The 19,319-nt window shown below is 34.9% G+C and overlaps 1 protein-coding gene and 1 pseudogene across 2 annotated transcripts; one reads left to right on the top strand and one right to left on the bottom strand.

Moving 5' to 3' along the window:
- Positions 1 to 6,089: 6,089 nt before the first annotated feature.
- LOC137830000 (receptor-like serine/threonine-protein kinase SD1-8) lies at positions 6,090 to 9,889 on the top strand (annotated as a pseudogene). Its single transcript, XR_011084125.1, has 7 exons — positions 6,090 to 7,470; positions 7,763 to 7,903; positions 7,977 to 8,088; positions 8,304 to 8,519; positions 8,591 to 8,825; positions 8,921 to 9,068; positions 9,248 to 9,889. The product of XR_011084125.1 is annotated as a receptor-like serine/threonine-protein kinase SD1-8 (transcript).
- Positions 9,890 to 13,838: 3,949 nt separating this feature from the next.
- Positions 13,839 to 18,999, bottom strand: LOC137821202 (probable disease resistance protein At4g27220). The gene is made up of 5 exons (XM_068625681.1): positions 18,874 to 18,999; positions 15,960 to 18,750; positions 15,413 to 15,685; positions 14,527 to 15,307; positions 13,839 to 14,409 (listed from the first exon to the last, which is right to left on the bottom strand). Exons 2-5 carry the CDS (start codon positions 18,732 to 18,734, stop codon positions 14,381 to 14,383), a joined length of 3,858 nt encoding a protein of 1,285 aa, XP_068481782.1. The 5' UTR covers positions 18,735 to 18,750; positions 18,874 to 18,999; the 3' UTR covers positions 13,839 to 14,380.
- Positions 19,000 to 19,319: the final 320 nt, after the last annotated feature.

The raw sequence follows: 19,319 nt of genomic DNA, 5'->3' as shown, positions 1-19,319 counted from the left end.
TTCTTTGAATCAAAGTAAAAAGTCTGAATATATATATAAGCAATACACTCATTCTAGGTAGTTAAAAAGACAAAATGTAAATAAAGAGTCAATAAAAGTTAGAATAAGAATTTCGGCCACTGATTGTCACTGATTGTCTTGAATCACTAAAGGTGCCCCAATCACTATCACAAAAGGCTTTTAAATTACCAAAAGTGTTGGAAGAGAAAAATAAACCAAGACTCAGAGTTCCTTTGATATATCTGAGAATTCTAATTGTTGCATTATATAGTGAGAAATTGCAGACTTAGCAAGAAATTGAGAAAATCGTTGCTCATAAAAGATTATGTCAAGTCGGATATTAGTGAGATACATAAGGCTTCCAATCAATCTTCTATAGGCTTGAAAATATGTGAAAGGAACACTTTCAGTACATATAATTTTGCATAATTATCAATTGGAGTAACTGCAGGTTTGAAGGCTCAAAGACCTGCATTTGTTAACAATTTCAGTGCATATTTCTTTTGATTCATCATTATCCCTTTCTTACTTCTTGCTATTTCAAGACCAAGAAAATATCTTAAATCCCCAAGATCCTGAATCTTGAATGTTTGATTCGCTTAATCTCCTCTTTATCATTTCCTGCCAATATTATATCATCCATATACATCAATAATGTTGTAAAAGATCCTTAAGAAGAATTAATGAACAAAGAATGATCATTCATAAATTGAGTATATTCCCAAGAAAGCAAAAAGAGTGACAGTTTGGCAAACCACTCTTTGTTGGCTTGTTTAAAGCTATATAAAGCCTTTTTTAATTTATAAACTTATCCTGGTTGAATAAAAGTCAATCCAGGAGGAACAACAATGTATACATCTTCTTTCAACTCTCCATGTAAAAAGGCATTGTTTATGTCTAATTGTTTCAATTCCCAATTATAGAAAGAAGCTAGAGAAAGAAGCAACCTTCTGGTGGTCATCTTTTCTACTGAAGAGAAATTATCAAGGTAGTCAATGCCTTATGTTTGTGTGTATCCCTTTGCTATTAGTCTTGCTTTATACCTTTCAACGGTCCTATTAGCCTTATATTTTATTTTGAATATCCATTTGCAAACTATGACTGTTTTTTCTTTAGGCAGAAGAGCAATCTCCCATGTTTGATTTAACTCCAAAGCAGATATCTCACATTGTATAGGTTTTATCCAACAGTCATATTTCACAACTTCAAAATAAGTGTTTGACTCAACATGTGAAGAAAGAGACATAACAAAAAAATGTGTAAGAAGGTGATAAATTATTATAAGACAAAACACAATTCAAAGGATATTTAATTCTTGAAGATGTATTGGAAACACTAAGATTACAAAGATACTCGGGTGGTCTTTTTATTATAGTACTCATTCGAACAGGCTGATTTGATTCAGAATTTTGTTTTCTGTCATGATCTTCATTGTGGTTTTGGTCTATATGGAAACAAACTTCTTCTGGAACCTTAATGTGTAATTCACAATTATTATTATTGTTATTTTCACCATTATCACAAGGTGCAAGAATATGGCTTGTGATGGCTGACTCAAAACAAGTTGATCTTCAGTAAAAATAATTTCATCATGAATGTTAAGATCGTTAGTTTCATTGCTATTATCTTGAACTCTTTGATATAGAAAAACATGTTGATAGAAGATAAAATCCCTAGACACAAAAATTTCTCTGGATTGAATATTCAACTGAACATATCCTTTTGTTCCTTTTTTAAAAACAATAAAAACACATTTTGATGCCCTTAGAACAAATTTTCTTTTTTATTGACAAAGTGCTAGCATAGCATAAAGATCCAAACACCTTTAATCCATTAATTTTTTTTTTGCAGTTTTGTAAAGCATTTCATGAGGACAAGAATAATTTTGTTATGGAGTATTGACACATGAATTTTTATGCACTATTCCTTTGTTAACAAATAAATTAGTCATAAAAAAATTAGTCTCATTATCATTTCTTATTATTTTTATTGCGGTCTCGAATTGTGTCTGAACAAAAACAACAAAATTTTCAAAAGTCTTGACAACTTCATATTTTTGTTTTAAAAGAAAAATCTATGTGTACCGCGAACAGTCGTAAACTATGGTCAAGAAATATTTATGACCATGAGTTAATGGTATTGAGTATGGACCACATATATCTACATGAATCAATTCAATGTACAAATAGGAAATGAAAGTCTTTTTTGTTTTGCAAAACAACAAACATTGATGACTTTTTATGGCACCACGTTGTCAGAAGTAATAATTTGTCCCTAAGGACGAATATCGATCCCACAAGGAATAATTGACTATTCAAGTACAATATTCGCTAAATATAAAATACAACAATAAAAAGTTGGTTTGAAGATTGTTACAATGACAAGAATTAACAAGAAAACAAATCAAAGAGTGATTGCTTCAATTGGAAAAATAGGGATTGAGTTTCATCTGTGTCACTCTTATGTATTTTGATTACCATGTTAACATTATGTTATTTGATTGCAATTGATGCATGTATAAAAGTCATTTATATCGATTCCTCGCATATACAATTCTTAAGAATGTTCCATAAATATTGATCTCTCACATATTTATAAGAACAACTTAGGATCAAGCTCAGACGTTAATAGCAATTAACATTTCAAGGTTATTCCTAGCACTCAAATATGTTAAGTAGTGTTGTTTAGGTCAAAACCCTAAAAATACTTCTCGGTCAGATTTAAGATCATCAAACATGTCACAAATATTTAAAAGCAAAACAACAATACCAATAATCAATAAAGAACACAATATTATATCATAGTTAAATATAACCTCAATGCATAAGAGTTTGAACAGATTACCCCCAATCCTAAAGGGTAGAATTAGCCACGCATACTTCTAGTACCTTTCATTCTCCCAATTGGTTACAATTCACTCAATGGTGTTTTTCTCTCAATATGGCACACTAGGGATGTGCATATAGCCCCCTATTTAACCTAATTTGCTAGGGTTAGGTGACTTCCTACGCTACGCTTTGGACAAGAAAGTAAAGGCAGAATTGAAATGGCTTGAAGGTAAAAGAAAGAATGTAAAGTTGCAAGAAAGTAAAGTGCCGAAATCAACTCAAAGCAAGTAAGCATAAAATAACCTTGCTCTAAATACCACATGATGTGAGTTGATTTTAGAGTTGTCCATTTTAATGGTGACACTTTGTTTATGATTTAAATTTTAGCAATTATGGTGTGAGACCTAGGGAAGATCCCCACTGGACACGAACTTAACCAAGTGGTTAAGTAAGTGTGAAGATTCACTTCCAAAGGCAAACAGGAAAAACACAAGATATGGTGAAGATGATGATGCTTTATGGAAATGAAAGAGCATAAAAGGAAGCAATTAAAATGAAGATGACCGAATGGAAAATAGAAGAAAGACAAGAACATAAACACAGAAAGACATGGCGTAATGGAAATGAAAGAATAGATGAAGGATAGGAAAGCTTAGTGATAATGGAATGGAGGAACACACCACTTGGAGTGTGTGGGATCTCTAATATAAGTGATGAGGGTCGTCACTTGAAGAGCTCTCACTCTCACAAGATAAGACTAAAGAAGAGAGAACACAAGTCTCACTCACAATTTAGAGTTTCTTTTCTATTTCAAATTTCAATGTGTGAATACATGGAGTAAGGCACCCTATTTATAGGAATGGGTGCCTTGGAAAACAAGATGAGCAAGGGTATGATGGTCATTGAATGAGGGGCAACCTAGGGGTTTGACCTAGGTCAATGTCGCCCCTTAGTCCTAGCTTCTAGAAGCTAGGGCTACATTCCTTCCCTAAATGGCTAGGCACAAGCTAAAATGATAAGCACACCCCTTATTATGCTTAAAGAATCCTATTATATTGAAATTGAAAATAAAGAAACTAGTTGATGGTCAGCTACCAATGCTTGGGCTCTACTCCTTGTGATCCTCTGGGAAAGAGTAAGCGCTGAAGCATTGGCTAGAGGTGGATCCTGACCTAGCCCTGAATCTTGGGTCATGCTCCGAGTCATCATTCTGGAAGGCTGAGTTTGGTCAGTGGTGCGCTATCTCTCATATCCTCATCATCTCTCTTCTCCTTGATGCTTGTGTCCTTTTATAGACTTTTCTGCTCCAAGGATCTTGGGAAAATATTGCAGTTTAGATTTTGATAACAGTTTCCAACTTTCCAGAATTCTTGTATTTTGAAGAATATTTGCTTCCAATTTTATTTCTGAGATATTGTAGATTTTATTTTCTCATTCTTCTCCTCAGAATTTGTTTTCTGTTTTGATTCAAGAAGCAACTTGGACTTTTGCATATTTGGCCCATTCACAAAGGTAGACACTTCTTTTAGGACATTCACTCTAAAAGCACAAAATTAACAAAAATAATAGTTAAGACCCAAATAAATTCAATTATATGAATATTAATTAAAACAATGGATTTATTTATTATTATAGTCCAATAATATATAATTAAAGCTATTGAGTGTGAGTAAATATATGCTCATCAAAAGTCTATCTTGCATCTTAGCTTAACCAATTATTTTCAAGGAGTTCTTGTCCTAAATGTGACAACCATTAGAGTTAAAGGTAAGAACAAAAAGATAAATTATCAAACAATTTTGCTATACTAAAAGAAGATTAAAAATGAAACAAGGAATGTAAATTGTCTATGACATGATTTTGATTGTGAAAAATAGTTTCACAATAATGGGCAATGACTTGATTTCCATTTGATAATTTAACATAAATAGGATTAATGTGATGATATGAAGTGAAATGAGTTAAGGATGAACAAATGTGGTCAATAGCACCACTATCGAGAATCAAAGAACTGAAGGAAAAAATAAATTTATTACCAGATTGTGTTGTCATGTTGGAAGGAATAATAGAGACTTGATTATAAATATTGTCATTAGATTTGGACTGTTGTAAAAGAGCTAACAATGTTTGATACTGCTAAGGAGTAAAACCAATTTGTTGAGACTGCACTTTTGTCTTTGAACTTTCATGATTTTGCTCATCATAAGTAGAATCTTGTTTGGAAGAAGAAATCATCTCCTGATGAATCATGTCTCCTTCCGAGAACCTCTCCTTTAAATGATTTCATATGTCAAAGACATTGTCCATACAAATGATGTTTTGTACGATGGGTGGAAAAACAACCTTAACCATTTAGGAAAATACCAGCATATTGGCTTTTTGCCATGCAGGAAACAATAAGTTGGTATGAGTGGGAGCTTTTATGGTTCATCAATGAAACTTATCTTGTTCTTTGAAATGAGAGTCAATTGAAATAAACAAGACCAATGATGATAGTTTGGTCCCTCAAGAATAATAGGGACAATGAAAAATGAAGGATTATCAGATGAACTAACATGATAAGAAGAACAAAAAATTTGTGAGGGATCAACAACTTTTTACCCATGGGTAAATGTAGCAAGTAGAGCTCTTCAGATCTCTGATACCATATTATAAAAAAGAACTAAGATAATCAAAAAGAGAAAAAAGGAAGGCAAAGGATATGAGAGAGAATATTTCTTCTACTTTATTTTTCTTCATTAAATCAAAGTAAAAAGTCTAAATATATATACAAGCAGTACATTCATTCTAGGTAGTTAAAGATACTGAATGTAAATAAAGAGTCAATAAGAACTTGAATTAAAAAAGACAAAATAAATACTAAAATATATATAAAAAAATAAAGCTAAAAATTAGAAAAAAAAAACAAAATTAATATTAGTTTCCTTTCAAGAAATTAGTATCTTATCTTTGTTTGTATAAATATTTTGTATGCATATATTTGTTAGTATAAATATTGAATAATACAGTATCAGTTTGAATTAATTCCATCATTATTTTAAAATAATAAAACTCAGGTCATGATCATCAACAAGTCCGTCCTCGAATTAGAAAGTGACACTTGGCTGGCGTTCTATTGTTTGGAATATTACACTTGACGGGCTACCAGCTGTTTCTGAAGTCAACAAATCCACCCTCCAATTAGAAAGTGACACTTTTGGTGTATGTTTTTTTTTTTTTTTATCAGCACTTTTGGTGTATGTATTGTTTGGAATCTTACCACGGGTTAGTTGCTGTTTCTGAAGTCAAGCCACCAAGGTTATCCTGAATACCAACCCTTTCAAGCCTTCCTCTACGACAACTCATTTGATTGGGTTTTGCAAATCAATGTTGTGAATTAAAATGACATTAACTTCTTCTACTCTCGCATCCTTGACATCATTCCTTTGCCTGTTTATGTTTTGTGTTAATGCAGTCACCAACAAAGAATTTTTGCAAATAGGACAATCATTGGGAATCTTAGACTCCGTTGCTTCTCATAGCGGGAAGTTCGAATTGTGCTTTTTCACCAAAGTCAGAGACAACTCCACCAAGTACTACGTTGGTATACGGTATAAAAGAGTTCCAAACGACAAGAACAAGATTGTGTGGGTTGCTAACCGAGACTACGCGCTTGAAACATCCTCGGCAGTTCTCACCATTCAACCTGATGGAAATTTTGTGATCATGGATGGACAAGTTACATACCGTGTCAACAAGGTTTCAAACAATTTTAGTACCTATGCCATGCTCTTGGATTCAGGAAACTTGGTACTGCTGAAAACCTCAAATAAAGAGATTTTGTGGCAGAGTTTTGATTATCCTACGGACACCCTTTTACCCGGAATGAAATTAGGACAAGATGAAGGTTACAACACTACTTGGTCATTGCGATCATGGATAAGTGCAGATGACCCTGCCCCAGGAGCTTTTACCCTCCAGTATGATTCGGGCATGATCAGTCTAATCATCGACAATGGTTCTAATGTGTTCTGGATTGACGACAGTTACAATTATACTATTGGCAATGTTATTAGACGAACTGGTGTGGAAGAGCACGACCGCTATTTCACTTTTCCAGTTGGTAATGACTCTAGGTTGGTACTAGAAGTGTCTGGGGAGCTCAACCAGGAGTATTGGTTAGATGAAGCACAATTTTGGGTTTCTATTCAGTCATCCAAGTGTGGAACTAAGAATTCGTGTGGAGCTTTTTCCATCTGTAACCCGAAAGCTCGTGACCCTTGTGACTGTACTGATGGTTTCAGGCCGTTTGATGCTGATTACAAAGGGAACAAATCCGCTGGCTGTGTCCGGAAAAAAGAGTTATCGTCCTGCAGTAACGGTGTTGAATCCAACGATAAATTCAAGCAACTCTATCAAGTGAAATGGCCACCTACTCCGGACAGTTACAAGACCCTAAAGATCGACACAGCAAGAGGGTGTGAACGTACTTGTTCTACAAATTGTTCTTGTGTTGCTTTTGCTTACTATTTGAACGGTAACTGCCAGTTGTGGCTTGGTTCGGTACTGAATCTAAAGAACGTCTCAACAGATGTGGACAATTCAGATGATAGCAATCCAATTTTTTACCTAAGACTTGCTGCCTCAGAATTCGTTACTTCTGGTAAGTTCAAGAAGCCTCATTTTCCTTGATGTAGATATCTTTGATTTAGTTTTGTAACAAAAATAGAATAGCGATTACTGGATATATTTGGATGGCTAAGTTGGACTATGTTTGGATGAGTTGGATGGTTAATGGATATATATTAGCATGTGATGCAGCTGCTATAAGATACACTTTGTGTGCATCTCAGAGTTCAAAAGACAAAATCCTAAGTTGTTTTTCATTCAACTGCTACTTCTCTCTCTTATCAGTCAATACATGAATTTTCATAGTTGATACATTTTCTCTGCAGATTCAAACGCAACAAGAGATAAAGGACCAGAAAGTAATGTTAGGAAGAATCTACTTGTGATTGTTATACTGATCTCCCTTCTAACTTCTCTTATATTGGGCTTATTATTAGTTCACTGGATTAGAAGGAAGAGGAGAAAAGGTAAGAAAGAAAAAAGTTTGCCAAGTAACTTCAGAGTATTTTAACTTATGAACTAATTTTCCTCAATTTGCAGGGGAAGATTTGCTCCATTTTGATATAAGCATGAGCATGAAAGTTGAAGATTCAGAGCTTACATTTCTCACATGCCAATAAACTTGGCGAGGGTGGCTTTGGACCCGTTTACAAGACATGTTTAAAAACTCTTCTTAGCAATATGTTTTTAGAGCAAATAATCTATACTCAATATAAACAGCTTTTACGATTTCGTCCAATCGAAATTGATTATATAGGGTAATAAATTTTGTTGTTTCTGAAAATAACAAGTCATAAAGTCATTTCTGATTGGTTGATAGAGTAATACAGTTTACAATTTGCATGCCTAAAAACTCATTTAAACCACAGGGTATATTATTCAATGGGGATGAGGTTGCTGTGAAAAGACTGTCACGGAGATCTGGTCAAGGATGGGAAGAGTTGAGAAATGAAGCCTTGTTAATTGCAAAACTCCAACACAACAATCTTGTTAGACTTCTTGGTTGCTGCATTGAACGAAATGAAAAGATGCTGATTTATGAATTTATGCCTAATAAAAGCTTGGATCTTTTCCTTTTTACTGGTTTGTATCCTACAGTCTCGGAACTCTCTTAAATATGCTCCCTTCTACTAAACTCAAACTTTGGTTTGCAGATGAAAAAAAACGGATGCTAGATTGGCTAACAAGAGTCAGAATAATTGATGGGATTGCCCAAGGAATTCTTTATCTTCATCAGTATTCCAGGTTCAGGATCATTCACCGAGATTTAAAAGCCAGCAACATATTGTTGGACACCAATATGAATCCCAAAATATCAGATTTTGGAATGGCAAAAATATTTGGTGAAAATGAACTTCAAGAAAATACAAACAGAATTGTTGGAACATAGTAAGTCAATTAAAAAAATACTATAAGTATATAATTGCCATCAAGGCTTCAATCACATGATCAACCATCCACTAACTAATCTACCTTATCGTCAGTGGTTACATGGCCCCTGAATATGCTATGGAAGGACTTTTCTCAATAAAATCGGACGTGTTTAGTTTTGGGGTACTTTTGTTGGAGATCATAAGTGGCAAGAAGAATACTGGCTTTTATCAAACCGGTTCCTTTAATCTTCTTGGATATGTGAGTTTCTAGATATTCCATCCATTTGTTCTTAATTTGCATTGTTCCAATTTCAAATTGATTTAATGAGTTTTAACAAAAGGTACGTTATGGGGATGGGGTGTGGAATATCATAGAGCCATACCAGGATATGCTCCAAACATTCTAACTTTGAGCTCCTTTTGTGCTAAATCTTGAAGGCTTGGGATCTTTGGACAAGCAATTCAGGAATGGACCTAATGGATACTGCACTAGACGATAGTGATACTAGTAGTAATTGTATGCATACTGTGCCAAGATATGTGAACATGGGACTTCTTTGCGTTCAAGAAAGTCCAGAAGATAGGCCAACCATGTCTGATGTTGTAGCAATGATTGGGAATGACACTGTACCCCTTCCTTCTCCTAAACCACCAGCATTTCTAAAGTTGAGAGGTGATGACAGTTCAACACTGCCCTGCAGAATGACAGAAAGTTTATCAGTGAATGGTATGACAGATACAATTGTGCAAGCAAGATGAGTTCTATATTTAAAGCTTTTCTATTTAAAGTTTTCTCAATTAATGTTTCTATTCCTCTTCTATATTTACCACGGAATCAGATTTAGAAAAACTGAGTTTGATTCCAAAAGTTAAATGATGTTTAAAATACTTTTTTGGAATCTTAGCTTGTATTTTTAAAGATTAAATATGATGCAAGGTTGCAACATATAAGAGATATGTTGGAACCAAATCTAGCTGGTTTTATATTCTTGCTTTATTGTTATATTGTTGCTGAATTAGATATGGGAGAAATGTGCTTTTCACAATTTATGAAAAAAAATGCATTTAAGTGTCTTCAAATCTATCTCTTTTTGTAATTATGGATATCTTAAATTTTAAGTTGTTGTAAATGATTGTTAAGCTTTATTCTTTTCTAAATTAATACTAGAGCAAATAAAAAATCTATATAAAAGAATCAGATAGCTACGACTTTATTGTCTTTATTATTGTTATAAAATTTACTTATTATATTTTAATAGATGAAAAAATGAATTGTACCAAAGGAATATTAAAAATATTAATGAATTATTTATTATTAACATAAATAACTTAAATCTAATTTAATATCTAAAAGTATTTGTAAAAAAAGTAGGATGAATTGAAATGAAATGAAATTTCAAAATTTTTTATTGTTTATCTTCAATAATGCTTAAGAAAAATTAATATACATACAAAATGTATGAAAAAAAATGAGATTAATTTAGATACAAAAAATATAATTTAAAATATCTATTTTTTACATTTATAAATTTAAGATGAAATATTCCAATTTCTTAAATTTAATTTTTATTTAATTAATCATTTGATGGGTAGTTAGCTATTATTTTTTTTCTATTCCAGTTTCTACCTATAAAAGCTCTACCTTTTTATCTTTACTCAACAATTTATATCTATATCTATCTATCTATTATATATTATAGTTAGTGTTTAGATTATCATAAATAATCATCCTTTTTTAAAAGACTACAACACAGTATAGTGTGCAATAAATATGTTTTTATAGTGTCTAATGCAATCATAGATTGCATTGTTATGAGTCTTTTGTTTTGTATTTTATGATGCGGTGTTTTGGTGAGATTGAGTGGCTAAAATTAGTGAAAGAAATTGTGAAGTATTGGTGTATGGAGAATGATAATGAAGCTTAAGAGAGGTTAGGCCAACTCATAAGAGGTTCCTTGCTAAAACACTTAAATATAAGGCTACCAAATAGTGAGCTAAGAGACTAGTCGAGGCTGAAACTTTGGCATCAATTCAATAGTCTATTTAAAGCTCATTTACAAGGGGGCTAGAACTTGTATTTATAGTGTTATGGGTAGCCAAGGTGCAAGTTTTAACCCTAAAAACTCTCCACTCATAAAAGGACAAGTGACTCTCTCTAATTGAAGCAAATCCTCTCAAATTAGAGGTTGACAAGTGTCCTCCTCTAATTGGAAAGAATCCTCACCATTTCCATGAAGACAAATGTTCTTTTGGCATTGGTGGGAATCCTCTCCATTAAGGAGATGACATGTGGACCTTCATGCCTTCATTGCCAGTCCATGCTTTCTATTTGCACTCTAGTAATTTATTTGTGCACCCTAGATGGTCTAGAGTTGCATTGGGTCCAAGGAGGCCCAATTGTAACTCTAGCTAGACTCTTTCTTTTTCTATTTACACCCTACTCTAATTGGCTCAATACATGGCCCATGAAAATTGGCCCAAAACATAGCCCAAGGAAATGGCACAAATACAAACCCAAAATAAAACCTATATTAATTTATACAATGTTTATAAAACTAGAGAAAAAATGGAGGAGCAAACAACAATTAATTCTCTCTGAGATGAGAGTCTTCTGAGCTCCTTTTTCTACTTTCAATCTTCTTAGCCAAATGTTTCGAGGCTGGATTAGTTTTCATCAGTGTCCAGTAAGTATGTTTTTGATGAAAAATTTTATAAGTAAAAAATGAAAATTACAAATGATTTGATCAAATATATATTAACAAGATCAACCAAAAACACTACGATAAAATAAGAATCATAAAAATGCAACAAAGAAATACTATTTAAGAATTTAAATGAAATGTGTAAAAAGGTGTTTAGACTATGGTTTATTAAGCCGTTAGGTGATGATTTTAAAATTGTAGAGATGGAGGACTAGCAAAGCACCACATTTTGGACTAAGAAGATTAAAAAAGATAGAATTTTGATTTGAGCATTTACTTTTTGTATAGCCTTGTAAAATAATTGTATAAATTAGTGTAGTCTTTTATTTAGGCTTATAATTTGGGCAAATTTTCATTGGCCATGTATTAAATCCAGTAGAGTACAGTGTAAATAAGAAAAGGAAGTCTAGATGGGTTACAATTGGCCCTCCTTGGGCCCAATGCAACCCTAGAGCGTCTAGGGTTAAGCAAGTGAGCATTTGATGGAAACCATCCAGCTTTGAAACTTTTGACTAAGAAGATAGACGAAGATCGAGCCTTAATGAATAAATTGTAAAGTATTTTTCTTCTTCTTAGCCTTGTAAAATTTGTATAGAATAGTTAGGAAATATTGAGCCTTGTATTTTTGGCCAAAGTAAAGTAGGGTGTAAATAGAAAAGAGAGTAGGGTGTAAAATGGTAAAAGAGGGGTGCAAGTAGAAATGTAGGCAAGGAAGGCATGAAGGTCCACATGTCCTCTCCTCATTGGATATGAGTTTACTCCAATGAAGGCATGCCACTTGTCACTCTCCCAATGGAGAAGATTTGCACCAATGAGGTGGTGACACTTGTCACACTCTCATTTTAGAGGTTTTGAGACTTTTTCCTATAAATAAAAGTCTCTTGTACATGTTTTTTAACTTTGATTTGATTAAGGAAATGTTGTTCAAATTTTGTGACACTTATACTTGTTCAAAGTTCTCTCTAGAGTTGTCCCCTTGCTAAACAAATTTCTAAACTCCTCCTAGTAGTGTTGCCCCAACCTCACTCTAAAAACTAAGTGTTGTCCTAACCTCACTTAGATTCATCTCATAAATTTTATCTCCTCCAAAACTTATTCTTCATGCTTCCACAATATCATTTATCTTCGGTAAAAGATATTCAAATCAAAACAATGAAGAAGAAGATTTACAAATGAATATGCAAGTTAGGATTGCATCAACATCTAGGTTATTTTTGGAGCATGGAGCAACACCTTGTGACTTGTAAAGCATGAAGAGTCCAACTAGGCGTAAATGGCATGAGCATCCATATGGCATATCTTTAACGAAGAGGATTTTCAACCAATAGAGAAAGGTCATTTGTCAACCTCTATTTGGAGAGAATTTGTTCAAATAAAAGGACGTCACTTGTAACCATGTGAGTGGAGAGGTTTTAGTGTAAAATTGTAAACTTTGACTCCACTTAGCCCTATAAATAGAAGTGTTAATCATCTTGTAATTCCACTTGGATTTGAAAATGAATTCCGCAAAAATTCAGCCTCATTTGTTTTTTAGCTCTCTCTTTAGCACCTTTGTGAGTTTCTAACTTAGAACCTTTTAGAAGTTGGCATCACCTCTTCTAAACCTCTATTTCTACCACTGAATACACCTTATTCCAATCTAAAAGTTCATCCATAGAACCCTCATTTTGGCATTCATCAATCCATTTAAGACTACGAAACACGAAGACATGTGCAGATGCAAGAAAAAAGTGCATCATTTGGTATCAAGAGTTGGTCACATTCAAGATAAGGGTTTCTTCTTTTGTTCTTCTTATTTTCGTGTTGTATTCATATAGTTTTACATGTCTTGAAATTGTTTTTGAACTTTTTTTGCCGAACATAATGCGTTCATAGTGCTTTTAATCGGTTCAAATTTTTAAGTTTATATTAAACCGTCCAAGCACGTGGTTTAGGTTTCCTAGTTGTGCTATTAAGTGTGCTTTTGAATTTATTTTATTTAGTCTTAATTCAAATTTCATTTGGTGCACTAGCTGTTTTAATGGTTTAATTTCAGTTTTGAATCCATTCCTTGTTGTTATAGTAATCTTAAATCCATATATGCCATAGAATTCATGTAGTAGTATTGTTCATTTTTGTTTCTTGAATTGCTTTGAGGAAACCGCACACTATTTGAGATAAGTGTACCTTTGAGTGCTTTTCATTTATATTTTGAGTCTCCGTCATTCTTATGCTGAATGATGAAAATTTATCGCCAAAGCCAGAGGATCCAAGTCATCATCAAGACTGTGCAATTTGTTTTTCACAAATGAGATGTCCCTCACAATTTTTTAGGTAAGATAAGAATATGAAGACTCCAAAATAATGTAGCTTCCAGTATGTAATGTTGATAAAGATTAGTACAGAAGTTGTCAACGAAAATATCTCGTTTCTTTGCAGATATATTACTTACAAGATCCTGTACTTTTGAAATCAATGGTATCTAATCTCTGTAGCGTTCCTGTGTGATGCCGTTTCTTGTGACACCTATATTACCTATACCTTTAACACAGCCATGCTGAGAAAATTTTCTACACGCATCTTCTGTTTCTCTTACTTCTCCATGGCCTTCTTGATCGGTGCCTTCTTCAAAGCACAGCTTCTTAACATGCTCCTCTAGAACTAAATCTTTATAGTTCATAAAATAGGCAGGAAAAGTTAATCAACATCAAAATTCACTTTTTAATCCATCTTAGACAAAAAATCTAAAGAGAACAGATTCATGTTTCACATCATAATTCAAAGGGATTTTAGTTTTTCTAAAAGGCACCCGAAGATTTCTTGTGAAATCCAACGACTTGCATCAGGTACAAGTGCAAGTAAAGAATTTGCTGTTTCAGACTTCAAATTTCTATAGAGTGCTTAATCTTGCTTGGAGATCTGCATATGCAACAAAACATGATATGTTACATTGAAAATTTTATGGTGAAACAAATTAAAACCATAAATATTGGAATTGCAATTAAAAAACTAGAATTCTGATTAATAATTGCGTACCTCTATTGAAAAGCTTTCTTATAGTTGTATTAAGGTCACCTTCCCAGTACCACTGATCTCCTTCCCGAGTCAAATGTATTTTTCTAAGGATCGATGCCCTTAAAATTCCCCAAGAGAAAGTCTCCATTGCAGGGCATTCAACAGCATAAAATAGATTCAACAATGGAAATCTGAGGTTGTGATTTCCACTGCAAAAGCATCGAAGGTCTGGCAACTTAAAAAATTTTATGGATACTAATTTTGGGAAAACAAACCCAAGAGCTGCCTCTACCCGTTCCTTATCACTGACAATAATTTCCTCTACCCCACAATCACTTATCTCAAGGAATTGGAGATGCAGAAGGTCTTTGGCCAGAGACAATGGAAACACATAATTTAGACTTTTACATTTAGAAGCTTTTACCATAAACAGGTTTTGAAATCTGATATTTCCTTGAGGATCCTTATTCCACAAATGCTTTAGCTTTGGTAAATTACCCAAAGACAAAGTTCTCAGTGGAATGTCCAGTCCTCCTTGACTGCTACCTTCTTGCTCTGTGTTTATACCATCAATTTCATATACAACTTCCAGTGCCATACAGTTCCATACATTCAGTGATTCCAGGCTCTGCAATTTGTCTAGCACATGACATGGGAACACATTCAAGAGATTGTTGCAGGATGTGATTTCCATCTTTTTCAGTTTACAAAACGAATTTTGAGGGAGTAGGCCTGGCCATATTGATATCAAGTTGTCCATTTCAGAAATCACAAATGTCTCCAGGTTGGGGAAAATTGGAGCCTGTATCATACAGTTAATAACATGCTTCAGGCTTCGCAATTGAATGCTAACAATAAGTCCAACAACTAATAGAAAGAAAAACTTGAAGCAATTTGAAATGCTCACCAGTTCAGTTGGAGCGGATTTTCTAAAATGATGAACGTGACCCAGGTTTTCATCCGGCTCAAATATCTTTTCAACGAGTTTGCACGAACTAAGTAAAAGATGTTCAAGCTTGACAAGTTTTATAGCCACAGGGTATGAGAAAATACATGTCAACCGTTCACATCCATCTACTGTCAAAGAGGTCAAATTTTGAAAGTAAGAAAGCTGGTGATTCCATATGTTGTGGATATTGATTGAATACAGCTTCAAGGTCTCCAGGTTTGGAAATTCAACCTGCCAAGATTGTCCCGGTTAGATTATCATTACCAAAACAATGATCAACATTCTTTTCTAACTAACAACAGTAAAAATTGCCCAATAAAGGAAAATGATTTGGTTCCTATTAATCAATTCATCCATGTTCCTATACTGTCATTGTTCCTATCTTCAAAACTAATGGTATCCATATCTGAGAGAAAAATCGAAAAATAAAATTTTCAAATGCACTGAAACCAGTATAAACTAACATACCCAAGTCTGGAAAATAAAGAACAAGTCATATTTGTACCTTGTCATTAAAAAGTTGACTGGAGAAACCAGTGCCGTTTTGAGGAGCCTCGGTACTTGACTCAGGAGAGAGACTAACAAGAGAAGGTAAGCATTGTAGAGTCAGTGAACGCAAGTTGATGAGCCTGATCTTGTCGGTTTGTCCAGCATCAGCATCCTCTTGTCTTTGCCCAGATAAGATATTGGTCATAGATTTGCATTCAGAAATCTCAATCTCAACAAGTTCAGAAAGGTGTTTAACCATGGAATGCGAGAAAAGAAACTCCATCCTATCACAACCCTTTACTTTGATAACTTGAAGTTTGATAAAGCCCTGTGCTGGAAGGGGGTCACTGCATATCCTCTCCATGTTAATCAGGTTGTGAAGGATCAATGATTCCAAGTTTGGGAAGGCATGATCACTATAAGCCCACTCCGTTGAGCCAATAATGCTCTCCATTTCAGCACAGTTTAGGATGCAAAGATGCTTCAATTGTGAAAACCCTTCATCATTCAATTCGTAAAGTACTTCTCGAACACCCTTGAGTTCAGCTAAATACAAATCTTCAGCCTTAGTCATCAACATCTTTATCCCATAGTCCTTTAGAATGCTTGGATCTGCACCCGAATTTAACTTAAGAAGTCTTGAAGCTTTGTAATTCTCAGACTCCACCCCTGACCATTTCCAACCATCCCCAATCAAAATCTTGTAGCTTTCTAGTCTCCCAAAGCTAAGCATGTCTCTAGGAAAAACTGAAGTATCTTCTATCTGCACGTTCAAAGTTGTTACTTGATTCAAATGCTTTAACTCACCTAGACTTAAATCATTGTTTTCGCTTTTGCTTTCTCTCGCTTCCCCTTGAACATCACAGTTTCCCATGTAGAGCTCTTCCAAGCTTGTCAACCTCGATATCACGTTGCCAGGAATTCCTCCTAGTGTTGAGCAATCGGTCAAATCTAGCAACCGAAGATTACTTAATCCTCCTATTTCGGCAGGGAGCTCTTTAAGCTCAGATTTCTCCAAGCTGAGAATCTCTAAACTTGTGATTTCTCCAACAGTTGCTATGTCTTCCAACATGCACTTACACAGATAAAATGCTTGGAGGTCTGTCAAGAGACTGAGAGACGGAGGGAGCGATGGAGTACAATTTAGACCTCCTAAACTCAGCACCTTCAACTCTTTCATCTGAACAAAGAAATCATCGGGGATTTTCAAATAGTTACCTTGACTATTAATTTGGAGTATCTTCAAGTTGGGACATTCTAACACCTCAGGAAGTTTGCGGATATAACACCAGTCTAAGAAAATATGATGACAAGTTCTAAAGAAATCCATTCTTGGCCATTTCAATTCCTTGTTTCTCTGCACCGTAAAGAAAGGTTTGACCCTGGATGCAATAGAGGCAGCCACATGTCGAACCACCTCAAGCGCCACCACTGAATCTCTTTCCCCGTCGTCAAGTAACAAACAAGCAGCTCTCAGGTTGTCTATCAATTTGTAAAGCCTGTTTCTCCCATCTGCCAATGAATCGACATGTTTGTGCAGTCCCAGGCACCAACCAAACACCAACAAATCTCTTGTGCGGCATCCATTTCCCATGGAACCCAAAAGCAGGAAGAAAGTTTTTAGTTCATGACTTTCCAAATGGTCATAACTCAGCTCAATAGCAGAACGAAAACGAGAATAAAGGCACCCTTCAACTTCAAAACTTGTTATCTGCTCCAATGCATCCTTCCAAGCATATAAATCCTTGTTCTTCAATTCCTCCACCACTGTGACTATCAAAAGAGGCAATCCACCACAGCTCTTCGCTACTTTTTTGGCCACTGATTGAATGCTAGGATCCCTAACCACAACCCCTCTCCTTTTCTCAAACAACTCCCAACTTTCATCCTCAGACAACACCTCAAGCCTATAAAACTTTCCTGCCCCAAAATTAGAACTCAACACGTTAAGATTCCTGGATGTGATCAGCAACTGGCATTTGCAACCTTTGTAGTCCTCACCAAAAGGCACACCAACCTTTGTCAAATCAAGCTTCTCCCACATATCATCCAACACCACAAGAATTTTCTGCTCCTGCCGAATCCTCTGGCGCAACCGGCTCGCTCGCCCCAGCTCCGTCAGCTCATCAAACTTCAACCCCAACCCATCAGCAATCTCGTTGCGGATCCTTCCCACATCCGGCGAATTCGTCACTGTGGCCACCACCACCGCATCAAACAAGCCATCCTTCTCAACCTGCCAGGCCAATTCCTTCACCAATGCAGTTTTCCCCACACCGGCCATTCCATACACTCCAACAATGTCAACCCCATCATCCTTCAACACCTTCACAACATCATTCAACATCTCAGTTCTCGATTGAATAGCAACATACTCTCTTGCAGCAGGACTAACATTGCATCTCAAGGCACGCCTGTAGGAAACACGGTCAAACGTCTCTTTCCTTACCTCCCTCACAATCTCCACCAAGGTTCTCGCTCTCTGGCTGTTGGTGTACTTCAAGTACACATCCATGCACCCAACCCTTTCCCTCTCTTCCTCCTGAAGAAAGGCCTGCCCCTGCTCCACAGCTGCATGCACTCGGTCGAACCAGTCACGCACGGTGTCCTCGATCTCTTCACCACCCCTTTTGGCAGCTTCAACTGTGTGCCTCACTTCCTTCTCCTCACTCTGCAGCCTCTTAATCTCGGTTTCCAGCTCTGTCAGGTAAGTGCTGTACATCAACACGTATGTGAGGTTTCGCAGCAGAGGTGCAGCCACACTTGATGCCACGCTCGCTATAGTATCCATAGTTCTCTGTGTTTATCTGCCAAAACCGATGGAACAACAAAACTAAAAGTTTTCTTCTATTATCTGATGTAAAGTCAAAGAGTTCAACCAAAAAAAAAAGATTTTTATTGCTGGGTGTGTGGATCAGGATCTTACTTACCTGTTTCAGTTTGTGCCAAGTCTGCTGAATAACAATAGCTGAATAACAATAGCTGAATGATGTTTGGCTCTGTTAGTACAAAATTAACAAACTTAGTTCATAATGGACGAGAATATAAAAATGGATAGGTACACTCTTTCAAATATTTATTTATTTATATATATATATATATATATATATATATATATATATATATATATTTATTGTAAACCCATGGACTGGGTCGTAGAATAGCAGAAACTAGCAACTGTACTGTGGTAATAATGATGCTGACACGAGGAAATTTGATGTATTCATTATCTTACACAACTAGATTATAATTAATAAGATAAATATTTTTTATTAAAATAGAATAATTTTTAATTATATTACGTTACATCATATTTATAAACTGTGGTACTAAATATGAGTTTGTCGTTGTTAAAATAACAATTTTTTAATAGAAA

Source organism: Phaseolus vulgaris, chromosome 11 (genome assembly GCF_000499845.2).
Source record: "Phaseolus vulgaris cultivar G19833 chromosome 11, P. vulgaris v2.0, whole genome shotgun sequence".
Lineage (NCBI taxonomy): Eukaryota > Viridiplantae > Streptophyta > Magnoliopsida > Fabales > Fabaceae > Phaseolus > Phaseolus vulgaris.
This window is presented reverse-complemented; position numbering and strand designations above follow the sequence as displayed.